This window comes from Lepisma saccharinum, chromosome 17, assembly GCF_977018435.1.
Source record: "Lepisma saccharinum chromosome 17, izLepSacc3.1, whole genome shotgun sequence".
In the NCBI taxonomy this organism is placed as follows: Eukaryota; Metazoa; Arthropoda; class Insecta; order Zygentoma; family Lepismatidae; genus Lepisma; species Lepisma saccharinum.
In genome coordinates, this window is record NC_139245.1 from 22,204,168 (window position 1) to 22,218,035 (window position 13,868).

At 36.1% G+C, this 13,868-nt stretch overlaps 1 protein-coding gene across 3 annotated transcripts in view; it reads left to right on the top strand.

Moving 5' to 3' along the window:
• Positions 1 to 13,868, top strand: part of kat80 (katanin p80) — a 92,000-nt gene that overhangs the window by 44,114 nt on the left and 34,018 nt on the right. For all 3 annotated transcript variants that reach the window (XM_083139096.1, XM_083139097.1, XM_083139098.1), the window contains 4 exons: positions 2,049 to 2,277; positions 4,480 to 4,798; positions 6,408 to 6,575; positions 9,773 to 9,849. In XM_083139096.1, the coding sequence (XP_082995222.1) occupies positions 2,049 to 2,277; positions 4,480 to 4,798; positions 6,408 to 6,575; positions 9,773 to 9,849 (793 nt within the window). The remainder of the gene's footprint in view (positions 1 to 2,048; positions 2,278 to 4,479; positions 4,799 to 6,407; positions 6,576 to 9,772; positions 9,850 to 13,868) is intronic.

Consider the following 13,868-nt stretch of genomic DNA (forward strand, 5'->3'; position numbering starts at 1 on the left):
TCCGCCAGAGTTGCACTGCTTTTCTTGGTGTCGCAGAACATTGCATTACAAAGTGAAAAATCGTGTGAAATGATATTCAAACTTATATACGTGGTTTTGCTCATTCCTTCTTGACTTTCTCTAAAAAAAAAAAAAACCTTCAAAATATGTACTTTTTCTTTTCGTGACTAATGTAACATTTATACGAGGCACATTCAGGACCTTCCAAATAGCAGTTAGCAGCATAAGATTTCTTCCATTATGGAATTTACACACTCCATGTGTGTCATATTATTTGGCTTGTAATACATTTTAATGTTTATTATCTTTTTCCTTATGTCTTCTTTCATCCAAAGTACCATAAAAATCAGAACGTTCCTTCATTTTGTGATGAACTTATTTCAACCGCATTTCACATTAGTGTCGTTATCTTGAATGGAATACCGTTTCCATATTCAGGATTTAAGCTTTACAACGATATATAACATGATAGGGTTCCGTAAACATGAAAAATCAATGCAAGTGTCCCAAAATCATGGAACGACCCTGTACGGTTTCATGTTGACTGTCTGAATTATTCCATGCATAATACGCCACAGTTTTTGGGAGCTAAGATTTTGGAAAAAAGTGTGCATTATACATGAGTAAATACGGTAAACATACAGGCTGTATGAGTTCCAAGTGCAGAGCAAACAGCAATACTGTATAATTTGTAAGAGGAACAGAAAGGAGTCTTCACTGGTCGCATTCAAGCGCTGGGAAGTCTCTCATCATCTGGTTCATGAGTAACATTGCTACATGACATTGTAAGCGTGACAAGAGAAACGGGAGATGTTTCCATGAAAAGGATGGTGCCTTTCCCTGCAGTATTTTTTCCTCCCACTCCTGCTCTCCAGCTGCTTACTAGCCTTGAGGTGCGTGTGCAGGCCAGATGCTCAAACCTAAGTTGTAACACAGAAACCCAGGAGGTCCAGCAAACAATAACTGCATTACTCAATGGACTAGTGACAGAGGTGTATGACAAGGGTATTTAAAATCATGTCTTGTGTTACAATAAGTGCCTCAATGCTATGAGTACATATGTATAAAAATAGCTCAAGGTGTACTCTAATTTTTGTCCTTTTTTGTACTAGGGATGGGTCGATATGAAATTTTGGCCGATACCGATAAAGTACCAATATAAAATTTACCGATACCGATAACCGATATTCTACCGATCCGATATAAAATTAGAAATGGTCCTTGAAGAACCTGAAAGGTTCACTGACCTCTTTAATAAATGTGTGTTTCAAGGTGACTGCAGTGCAAGATAAATTGCATATTTAGACATTTACTTTTTTAGAAAGTAGGGCATGGATATTATCCATAAAAATTACAACAAAATGGCAGAATTTTGCACTAAATTATCAGATAATAATCAATATATCGGATCGGTAAAATAATTGGTAATTTTACCGATAAACCGATACACCGATATGCCTATATCGGCCGATACCGATAGAGTACCGATTAATCGGTCCCATCCCTACTAAAATGGATAGTACTTTCTGGATGTACCTCATAGAAAATTGTATACAATGCATTTTTGTCCTTTGGTATTCCATACACAAAAACTAACACATCTTCCATGGTTTAGCAGTTAACATGCTAACTGTGTAGCTAAGTTTCTTACATTTAAATCATGAACAATGTGTTGAAAAATTAACTTCTCAAACAGTCCACATGTTTGATATGATAATTTTGGCTTTCTTTGTATCAGATTGAGTAGGATTTACAACCTAAAAGTCTCTTCACACTGGGTCACTAAATGGCAAGCAGGTGTCACGTTTCAGCCACCAGGTGATCACTTTCATTCAGTTCTCTAAAAGAAGCATCACTAACCCTGGGCAAAATCACTAGTTTTAACACCATTACAGAAAAAACTTGATCATTTGGACACTTATGAAAAAATTCAGTCATATTAGGCAGTGCAGCAGACTATGTATCTCTTATGGAGGAATGTTTGAACATTTTTTAAGTAGACATGAGTGTACTTATTTTGTACTGGAAAAAGTAAAACTTTGTTTCAGATCCGTTAGTTCGTCAAGTGATTCAGACCTCGGCAGAGAGTGTCAACATAGAAGAGGAAGTTGTGAGGCAGGAGGATTATGCAGCACCTTCTGCAGTGGACTCCCCTAAGGAAGAACTATCTAAGCCAGTAACTTCTTCTCCAAGGCAAAGGGATAGGCGAGAGAATGCTAGGCATGGTTGCGTCAAAGAATCTGCCTATTCCTTCCCAGAAACAGACTACCCCGTTAAGTAAGTATATATTCGCAGGTTTTACATTTCTTATATTACTTCTGATATATTTCTTATCATGCATTGAGATGAAGGAACAAGAGTACATTTCTGTGTTATTCTCTTAATTCTGAGGTAAATACATTGAGGCATAATCCATTTGTAACCTCTTGAAAGAGATGCATGTTTGTGTCATCATAACGTTAAGAAAATTGAGTCATACAACAAAGAAATTTGCATATCGAAGAAAGGGTAAAGTTCCCGTGCACCTTTTGCACAATGCAACGAGGCACATATGTATAGGGGGATGTGGGGTTAGCACCCCACACATTCTTTGATCTCGGAGATCGAATTTTTAGCATTGTACAGAGTTGAGTTTGAGTGGTGCTGCAGAAATAGCATTAGTAACTTGTACATACAATAATTCCAATAGTTATAACAGTATTTGCGTGTCCTTGTCAACCAACAATTTAGAGGCAATTTCACTGAGAATATTCTCAAACTGACCAAAACATTTAATAATAATTATACAGTAGAACGTCGTTTATCTGCATTAATTGGGACCGAAGGTTATGCGGATATCTATTTTAGCGGATAATCAAACATGTGTTTATTTAACAAAGAAAAACACATACATGTACAAGAAAACAAAAGACACGAGAAAACATTCATTAAATCTTGCTTTTTTGAGTGTGCGGATAAACGACGTTCTACTGTAATTCCTCAAAAAGGTGTGTATGACGACATCAATTATAAATATCATGAAGATGTAAATTTGAGACTGTCTAATAACAACAATTGTAGCCTACAAATGACTATGAACCAAAACTTATTAATAGGTATCAATATTCTATATCTGTACATTTACAACAGGTTATCATTTTAACCCTTATTGTACACTAACTTCAAGCACTAAACATTGAAATTTGAGCAAGAGCATAATTCTTTGTGCAATATTGCAAGGTTTATCCTTTGCACTACTCAAAAGTAGTATGTACTTTAAACTTGACAAACATTAACAATTAGAAGATTGTACACATGATTGATCTTCGTTGCCGTCTTCTAATCAAGGGGTTTCAAGTTTTCATAGCCAGTGGAGACACATTGCACAGTAGTTTGGATCCAACTTTAAGCTGAAGGTCCAGTCCTAATTAGCCTGTAGAAACAACAATTCAAACATGGTTGATCTTATTTTGTCATTAAACTACACATATCTTATAAAAACATTGTTGCCTCTGTGTATAGATCATGATTATGTGAACCAGCTCCAAGTTGTGCAGCAACATGAGATGATGTACGATGTAACTTTACTGTTATTTTTGCTGGACAAACTTAAATGCCATGCGTTTATGAGGAAGTACCCCGGTAACAATAATGAACTCACAAGTGTATGAAAAAAATAGCTGGAGACGAGCTGCACTTCGGCAATAGCAACTGTGACAAAGGTAATCATGTCAAAGTGTGAAACATTGCTAAGCAACCTCAATTCAGTAAGAGTCGCTGACAGAGTGTGTTGCCTTTTTTGCCTTTGGGTACAGTGGGATCCATGAGTATTATCGTGCAAATTGTCCATGACTATTTTCATTAAGTTTTCTCTTATATTTTGTGTGTTTTTAAGCAATGGATTTTTATGTATGCTGATGCAGAAGTTGTGAACAGCTTGTTTTGAGTTTTCTTTTAATTCTTGAAGTTCTTATTGGGTAATATAAAGTGCATGAACATGGTGGTGGACAATTTGCACGGTAATACTCATGGATCCCACTGTACAGGTAAATGGGAAGAGTTAAGCTTGAGCTGCCCTCTAACGACATCTTGTGCAACATAATGTAAGAAGTCTGTAATGGGTAATGAGAATTTTATTGCACTAATTTTGTAGGCTACATTTAACATTATAATATTCACTTGATGTAACAAGGATTCAACTTTCTATTCATAAAAATAATAAAATTGCATAATGTAGCACTAAGTTAAGGCTATTTCTAGAAATGTAAGCTTGATAAAATTGTTGCTAATTTTATTGACATATTCATGCCAATTGAGTAATCTGCCACATACCTATAATTTTATCATCACCACTACCATTCTTCGCTGGCTTGGGTGACATAAAAATCAATCCTTCCCTTCTCATAGTCTTCACAATGTAGTCTTTCCACTAACTCCTTCAAACTTTAGTTATGGTTAGCACACAACTAATTGAGTTCTGCTTCTCTTTGATCGTAACAGGTTAAGCAATATCCGCCATAGTCCTTCGGAGCCAGCATTGAATCGACCGAATCTCACGCATACGCGCTCTAGTTCCTTGAGTAGAAATTTCGAGACCAGAACAGACATATCTATAAGCAGTAAGGAAGACGTCACTGAAAGTTACAGCAGGTCGTTGGAGAAAACGTCGACAATAAAAACTGAGAAGTCTATTTCGGATATATCTGTGCCAATGGACACAAGTGAGTGCCCTGTAAGGATCGCAAAAGCCGAAAAGGAAGATTTTGTGCCAATGGTGTCCGATAAGCCAACGGGACTTGATCTTGAGGAATTTCTTCCTGTAAGTTTTTAATAATTAAATTTCTTCCTGTAAGTTTTTAATAATTAAATTTCTTCCTGTAAGTTTTTAATAATTATATTTCTTCCTGTAAGTTTTTAGTAATTATTTTTTATAGTTCATAGAATTATAACTGTTGTTATCTTCAGTTGAACTTCTTTATAAGTTGTGTTTCTTACTTGTTATCACTTCTTTTGAATTCTGCTACTTAAAAGCAAGGAATTGGTAGCATTTTGCCAGATCAATATGTTATTTATTGATATTTTTTATGAAAGTTGGGCTCCTGCGTAGCCCAACTGTTAGCAATTTTGGGTACGATTTGTCCCAAATTCAATTCCTGACAGAATCCCAAAACTTTTGGTGCTGGCCCAGCATCTTGAAAGCAATCATGTTGATTTTTGTAATATTTTTGGTGGCTCTTTGGCTGCTTATTTTGAGACTTTTCAGTCCATATCAGTTCTCTGCCTGTACATTATTTATGCATACATAAGCTGTAAATGAACTTTGTTTTTGCCTCTGGAATTCATTTGTATTAAAGTAGATTGAAGTTGGAGCATTAAGTGGACAGATGCCTTACTTCCAAATTGTGCTAGAAAATGCATGTGTATTTGTATCATCAAACCCAGTTGAGATGTAAGAGGATAAAGCAGTAGTATATAATAGGTAGTTCAGTTAGCTGGTTTCTTCTCACATCTCTAATGATGCACAAAAGAATTTTGTGAAATGTCAGTATATACAGTGTCCTCCTCCGTGGCCATGTAATCTAAGGTGCTGTGCTTTGGGCTCCAACTGCGAGATGGCATGGGTTCGAGTCTGCCTGGGTTCAGTCTCTGTGTTTTTGGCCTGTGTATAGAACCGACCGGTGGCAACCCACAATTGTGAGGAAATTGGGGAGCTAGGAGTGAGTAGCGTAACCCGGTCATAAAAATCTCCTATAATGGCTGGGGGTTTGACATGCTGAGCCCACATCGCCCCATTATCGGTTGAAGAACTCCGCACCTCTAGGTAGGACTGTGAGAGGGAGACTGGCAGTCGGGAGATAGGCCAAGGCCCTTACTGGCTGTAGAGCCATGGGTTATTTTATTAGTAAGAAAATGGTTAGTTTAAAGTAAGAAATACATTGGGGCAATTCCATAGTTATGGACATAATGTTTTCAAACTTTAGCCTTGTGCATCTTTTAGACATATCGTATGAAAGCTTTAATTTATGCAAGTATATAATGGATAATTTCACACAAACATTCTACAGGGTTGGGTACGAAAAACCAGCCTTCCTCATTTTGCTAGACATTCTCACACTCCCTTGGGTTGAAGCTATTCTTTCTCCTACACTGGACCCCTTCCCCTCCATCCAACCATGTCATGTCACCCCTCCCTCTCCTTCGTATCAGCGCTTTTATTGTTCTTGAAGCGCATTAATGTAGGAGAAAATTTAGTTTGAGACCAAGTGAGATGAGGGTGGCTGGTTTTTCGTGCTGAACCCTGTATAATCTAATAGACTTAAATACATTTGAAATTTTAACTTTTTGGCTCACTTTTCATGGAATTGCCAATGGGTAATATGTGTTTAGTGTTAATTTTTATGAAATAAATTGTTTCCTAATTTTTGCAGAAGAGTTACCAACGGACATATGGATACCAGCAGACCTTTTCAGAAATGTCTGAATCTGAAGTATTTTCCTCCATAATGCGAGGCCATGATTCTGTGATGGCTGTGCTAAGTAATAGGCAGAGAAGTTTACAAATAATAAATGCACTTTGGCACAGTAAAGATGTTAAGGTAAGAAATAATACCAATATTATAAATGTAGTATTTTTGTTTATTGTCTCTGTTGCAATTTAGTAATATAAAGAGAGCATATTAATTATTATGATGTAGATGGAAATATTCATAGACTCAAACCAAATATAGATATGATATGGAATGTTGTTGTTGATATTACTATTATCATCACCATCATCATTTTAGGAATATTTTGATGTTCACACTCACTCATACTGAATGCTAAAATTGTAACCTTCTGTATGTGTGACAATTTTTTTGGTAACTTTTTATTATGAATAGTGACAGGATCCTGCCACATAAATCAATATTCAGTATTTTTTGCCTATTTCAAATAGAAGTAGCCAGTTTCTATGACTAAGTGGTTAGTGGCAGACTACAAAACCAGGTGTCCTGGGTTTAAATCCGGGGTGAGACATATTTCATTGTATTTTGCTATTTTATCAGTTGTTCGTCATCGTAGTCAACTTAGAACAACTTTGCAGTGACAGCTTGTAATTGCAATATTTAGTGGTTCATAAAATAATACTGATACAAATAATAAACAGGGTGCTATTTGGCAGGAGGATGAGAGGGAATTCCTGCCCTGGATACTGATCCGTGCTGTCTGGTTTCATATTTTTAGTCTTGGTGGAGAATACATAATATTTCTATGTAGAGGATAGGGAGTCAAGTAGTTCAGATCAGGAAGGCTGAAATGTCTGCTGCGTAGACAGATTCATACCAAAACATCAATTTTTTTCATCTATAGCAGGGCGCGAAATTTCCGGTTGCCAGGTCGCGACCAAAAGTTTTGGGCTGGCGACTAAAATTTCGCTGTTTCAAATGTGTGTCAAACATGCCTCAAGACTTCACCTCTTGAGAGAAACGGCAGAAGTTATAGAAGAAATTCTAAAACTCAGTGATATCCACACTATTAGGTGGTTAGCCAGCAAGCAGTAAGAGCTCTCTTGCAATCATGGAAAGTTGTTGTGACCCATCTTGAACAGGTGGCCCATGGAAAAGACAATGATGGCGCTAAAGCTAAGGATTTGCTGAAAAGTTTGAAGCAATTTAAATTTGTTAAGCTTCTGTACTTCCTTTTGGATTTCTACCGGAAATTGAACCCTTTAAGCCTGGCACTACAAAATAAGAATCTTTTGATTACATCTCTGAAAATAAGAATTGAACACTGTATTTCAGTTTTGGCTGACCTGGAATCTAATGTTGGACCAAGCGAACAAGATTTCTTGGACCATGTATCCATTTCAGGGAAGATCAGGGATGTGCGGCTCACAAACATTCAAAATGGAGAGCAAGAGTTTCAGTTAACTTAATTAACAATGCGAAGGTGTACATCACAGAAAGATTGCAATGTGTATCAACAGATACGATTGCTTCTCTGCATGTTTTCGACACCTTGGGTTGGCCTCCCAAAGAAAATATTCTTCAGTTTGGGATAGAAGAGATGAAGAAGCTCTACATATACTTGAACCCGAGCCTTTATAATGAGAAAATGGATGTTCTGTCAGCAGAGTGGACAGAATACAAACTTTTGTTTCCTTCTCCAACTTTGAATCAGACACTGGAGAAGATCCACAGTGTGGAGTGTTCAGCAAGATTCTCCAATTTGCTCCAGATTTTTACATTTTGTGCTGTTCTGCCAGTGAGCACAGCTTCATGTGAGAGAGATTTCAGCTGTCACAACAGACTCAAAGACTACTTACAGGAACTCTCTGAAGACTGAGACACTGGATGATTTGCTCAGAGTTTCCATAAACGGACCCCCCCCCTTCCCTGTCAGTTTGACCCAGCAGCTGCGATTGATAAGTGGTACTTCAGTGCAGAATGACAGCGCTACACAAACATTCATCCCTAACTTTTTAATAATTGCTCATATTTTTATTATTTATCAATATAAAATAGATTTTAGTCCGGCGACTTATTTCAAACTAGAAATTTCATGCCCTGATCTATAGTACTCAGTTTCTTGCTTACTTCGTAGAAATAACTCTTCATACAAGCAGATTCACTACCACTGCAAATTAGTAAATTAAATACATTTATTTTTAAAACATCCATTGTATTCAAGGAGTCTCATACGTATTTATTGCAGAACCTAATATGTACAAAAAATTGAGATGTGCTGAAATGAATTGTTTTACCGATACTGATAAAGTCTCAATATAACTTGCACTCATGATCAATATACTACCGACCAAGTATAAAATTACAATTCCGTGAAGGTCCTGAGTGGTTCATCCACCTTATTTTTTTAGAAATAACAGATGGATAGAATTGTCTAGAATTGAACTGATAACTATCAACTGATATTGATACAGTATCAGTTAACCTGTTGAATCCCCGATAGAAATATGAAGCCTTCAATTTGTGTTTTTTTAAAAAAATATTTTATATCATTTTAAAGTGTTTCTGAATGAGATATTAAATTAATCCAGCTCTTACTGAATATGAACTTTCTTAAGGCTTAGTTGCACTGGGACCTTTTCCAACAGCAACATTTTGAAATGCTAGTTTCGTAGAATTTTAATGACTTTTTTTATTCTGAAAGAAATAGTTCAGATTTTAACACGTATAGTATTCAAGACACACTTTTAACGGATTTATTTGTAGTTGTGTAGTTTAGGGCTGAACTGACACCTCTTGAAATATTTGACAAATTGCATAAGGTAAATAAGATAATTGAAATATTAAAATAGTTATTTTTAATTATGAAATTCACTTTCATCGCACAATGCAAAATTAAAATGTAATCATGCATATTGCATAATTTTCAGGATAATCAAACTGCAAAAATATCCCGTCACATTTTTGTGAACCCTGCGAGATACTCAAACTTGGTAAAGTATCAGTCAGTATAGGTGATTACATTTCAACCAATACCTTCCAACACTGCTACCATTGGTATTGACTGGGACTGATAGATCGGAAACAGCTCAGCTCTAGTTCAGATATTGGTGATAGTTGCAGTGCATGGAACCAACGTAAAGATTTTTTTAAATTAAAAATTTGGAACATCAGTATTTTTTATGAAAACCTTTTTTAAAGCATATGTACTGAAATTGACTCAACATTTCACAAGGGTTTAATTTATGCCACTATAGTAATAATTTGTGTCCAATACATGATTTTTTTATTATTATTATTATTTTATTTAAGGCATTTTATGAATTATGTCCATTGTATCATTTCAGGCTGCTGTTGATTCAGCAATTAGTATGAACGATGATGCTGTTATTGTAGATCTACTTGGAGTTCTAACATTAAGGCCGTAAGTATTTTATAGTCTTAGGCTATATGAAGTGATAATACTTGTGTTGCTGTGTACTCTGTAATAACTTTTTCATACATAGATACCTCTGTAAACACTTCTATGAATGTGCATGACTGTACCTTAATCATCTGTTACAAAAAATGCACTTAATCAAAACACTGTACTAATTAAGAAGCTTTTAAAAAGGTTCACAGGTGATTTGATTGATTGAATAAGTGAGTGGACTCTCATATCACGAGCCAAACCTTGAACCTGCGGTGGAGAGATTGAGAGTTGGTCAATCAATGTGCTCACCCACTGAAGTGATGAACATTCAAGTATATCAGATAACTTACTTGTCCTGCACCATGTTCATGTAGTTTAAGATGCCATGCTTTGGGCTCGGTCTACTGGATGCATGCTGGTTGAAGTCTACTGAGGAGAGTGTAACAACTTGTCTTCTGAGATTTCGGCCAGTGTATTTAACGGCTGGCCACCCACCATCATGAGAAAATTGGGGAGCTATGAATGAGTAGCATAACCTATTCATGGAAACATACAACAACGTCTGGGGGTTCGTCATGCTGACAACACATCTCCCCTTAAAGGGTTGGATGATCACCCACCTCAGCTGAGCCATATGGGGGTGATGCTGGCAGTTTGTAGATATGCCCTGAACCACACAGGCTGTAGAAGCTTTTATGAAAATGTAGCCAGAAATGAACTGTCCTTTTAACAAATGGAACAAATATTTAATTGTGATTTTGCAGGGTCTATCTGGAGAAGGAAGGAGAGAAAAAAAATAATTGCTAGGCTGTCACATACAAGATTAAATGATTAGAAGGTGTAGGAGTATTTTGTAATTTCTTATTCTGGCGATCTTTGGCTAATCGCAAGGATGAAGATGAAATGGCGATTACATGAAATTGATGAAGAGACTCAAACCCAGAACCCTGGTCGACCACTCATTACACTTGCCTGCCAAGGAATAACAGTTTGTGACGCAACCAAAATTTATTTGTAGGTGACCACTATTCCATGGCTAGATAGGAGCCTGAGCATGTAGTGTTGACTTACAATCTCATTGCTTCAAATGTAAGTACATGCCTCATGCAGAGAACAGTCTCTCCCTGCATTCAAACGACAATAACAAAACACAAAACAGCATAAAAATACTCTCTCCCCAGATATCAGCTATGTACTCCTTGAAACAAAATTCAGGTTTAGATGATTTTCCAAGAGAAAGACAAAAGAGAGTTGAGTATTTAAGAAACCCTGTGATGTAGGTTTCGTAATATGGTAGTTAAATTAAAAAATAAAGTTACAGACACAATAGATTTTCCACAGATGTTACTTTTTAAAGAAATTGATTGATTTGCTTTATTTTACTTCGCTTCTTGTGCCACTTTTGGCTAATGTGCGAAGATGGGAATGAGCAATGATATGATGAAATTGATGAATGGACACTCACAAACATCCATGCCCAGGCCAGGATTCGAACCCCTGACCGCTGGTGTCGTAGCGCGATGTGCTAACCATGCAGGGGCCGGCCTTTTAAATAAATAAAAAAAATATTGAATAAATGCTTAAACTGTATGTTAATTTTCAAGGGCGCTCGTAGAAAAGGAGGCCAGGGAGCACTTACTCCTCTGAGGTATATGGAAAAACTTCATGTAATTCGAATAGTGAAATTGTAGCGTAAAATTATAATCGAGGGGTGCCACGAAAGACAGAAGATTAAGAGACGTCTTACAATAATATCTCTAAAAGAAAGTGCAAAGAACAAAGAACTGTTGATTAACAAAGTGATTGATGTTCATGGAAAGGAAGCTAGTCGAATTTAGTTTGCAGTTCGATAAGCGGACTCAGGTCTGAAGTTCAACACCAAGGTATATTAAATTCAATTTCAATTCTTTGATTTGTAAAACAATAGTAATAATAATAAAACGTAAAATGTGAGCTTTTATAACTGAAGGGCAAGATAAGAAATCTTACTCTGTCCCACCCCAAGACCTCAAAATGGAAATTCCTATGTGGGGAGGATGCTTCACCCAGTTTGGGGAAAGGTGAGCTGAAGTTTGTATGGAGAACATGCAGTGGGTGGTGGGATGTCGAAAAAATTATCCTAGAAGGGGAAGATTTATGAGTATTTTCTTAATTGTAGTAGGATGTCATCACTCCACGTTCTCCCCACTCTGAGCACTACTGCCTCCCTGAGAAAAAATCCTTTAAGTAGCCTTGGCTGATATCCAGTCCTTGGAAGTAACGAATTAATTACATATCAAGTGACAAGATTTTCAAGTAATTTTTGAAATTAGTAACTGTAACTCTGTTAATCATTCCAAATAACTAGTAACATTAAGTGTTAGTTTTAAATTTGCTTCATTTTTGTTTTGCACAGAAAGGCTAATTGGTAACTATATCTACAGTTTATAGTTATATTTCCATCACCAAAAACCAACAACTGCACGTTATTTATATTAGTACACCTACGACATGAGTACATACATATGCAACCTCCAACAACTATATTGGGAATACACAACTTCTTGGTTGATCAGCATTCCTACAAAAATATCAAACAAAAATAAAAGCCTGATCTTCATTTTTAAGTAACAGAGATTTAGTTTATACTTTAGTACCCATATATTTTTTATAAACCTATATTAACTAAATTATAATTTTATGAGACTTAAGGTGGTCGGTCATCGGTAAAAAAGTGTTATCGTTGTTGTAAAACATATTTAACTAGTTTTCTCAAATACAATACAATAGTCCTTAGTTCAAAAAGTCAAAAGTACGTATGTACAACAAATTCTGCTTACCGAGACTACTAAAATTAGATACTTAGGGTATCATTAAAATTTACGTTAATATTCTGTTGTGTATCTTGGTACTTTTTCTCCTCGTAACCTGTAAATCATTATCTGGTTCTCTGAGAGGTATGCTTCTTGCTGTGCGAGATTCATCCAGTTCAGGACGAAATGAATGTCCTAAGTTTTGGAAAAAAATATCCCTTAAAATTGCAACTAACAAATATCTCAATGATTATTTGCCATTCATTAACACACAAGACAAACAAATCACACTGCATGCAATGTTCCTTTTTTAGTAGCTCTAAGTCCTGCGACAGGTTAATTTTGCAGCAGATTTTATGTATTAAACCACGCGAGAATACCGCTCAGCATCTCCCATGCAAGTCTTACCTCAACTGCCGAGCTGTTCATATCACAGGCAGTGAGAAAATCGGAAGTATTGCAGCAGGACTACATTCTGTGTGCACGTTTGGGTCTATTATATGCGAAACGTTGCTGCAAACTTAACCTGTCGCGGGACTTAGAATATAATTCACAATTTGTGTCTACTTGCAGCCTGATATTAATACGTCATACATCATAATTTCTTGATCAGATTATGGACTCTTAATGTCTAGTAAATCATCACCATTGCACCAAGTTGTCTGGAGAAAGGAAAAACAATGTAGACCTATGCACTCCAAAGCACGTATATTACTCTGTTGTGTAAATTACACACAATCCTCATTGACGATTTGTATTTCATAGCATCTTATCCGCAAGCTGCGATGGTGGACAGCTGCAAATGTCAATCAATTTTGTTGTCCTCTTTTACAAAAGTTCAACTTCTCAAGTGCTTATCTGAAAAAGAAGAATAAAAATAAAGTTAGCATCGTGTATGAGACAACTTATAATGCATTTTAAAAAATATTTATATTATATTGTTACAACCTTAGGGCAAGTTAAATATTAATAATGAAATACAAATCTTACGTATCTTCTGCAAATGGATGTGAAAATAATGGGTCTAAATGGTATTACAGTGGTTGACGATATCGTCTTGTAATTAAAGGGTTAGTGGTTTGCTTCACGGTAGGCGATCACTTCAGTACCTCATATCCAACTTTATAATGTTTGTTAAACATTAACTTGTAGCCTACCTAACAGGAACACGCATTAATAAATAATAACAGCACTTATTGTTACATTTATAGATTGATTGATTTGGTGTTAAAAGTCCAC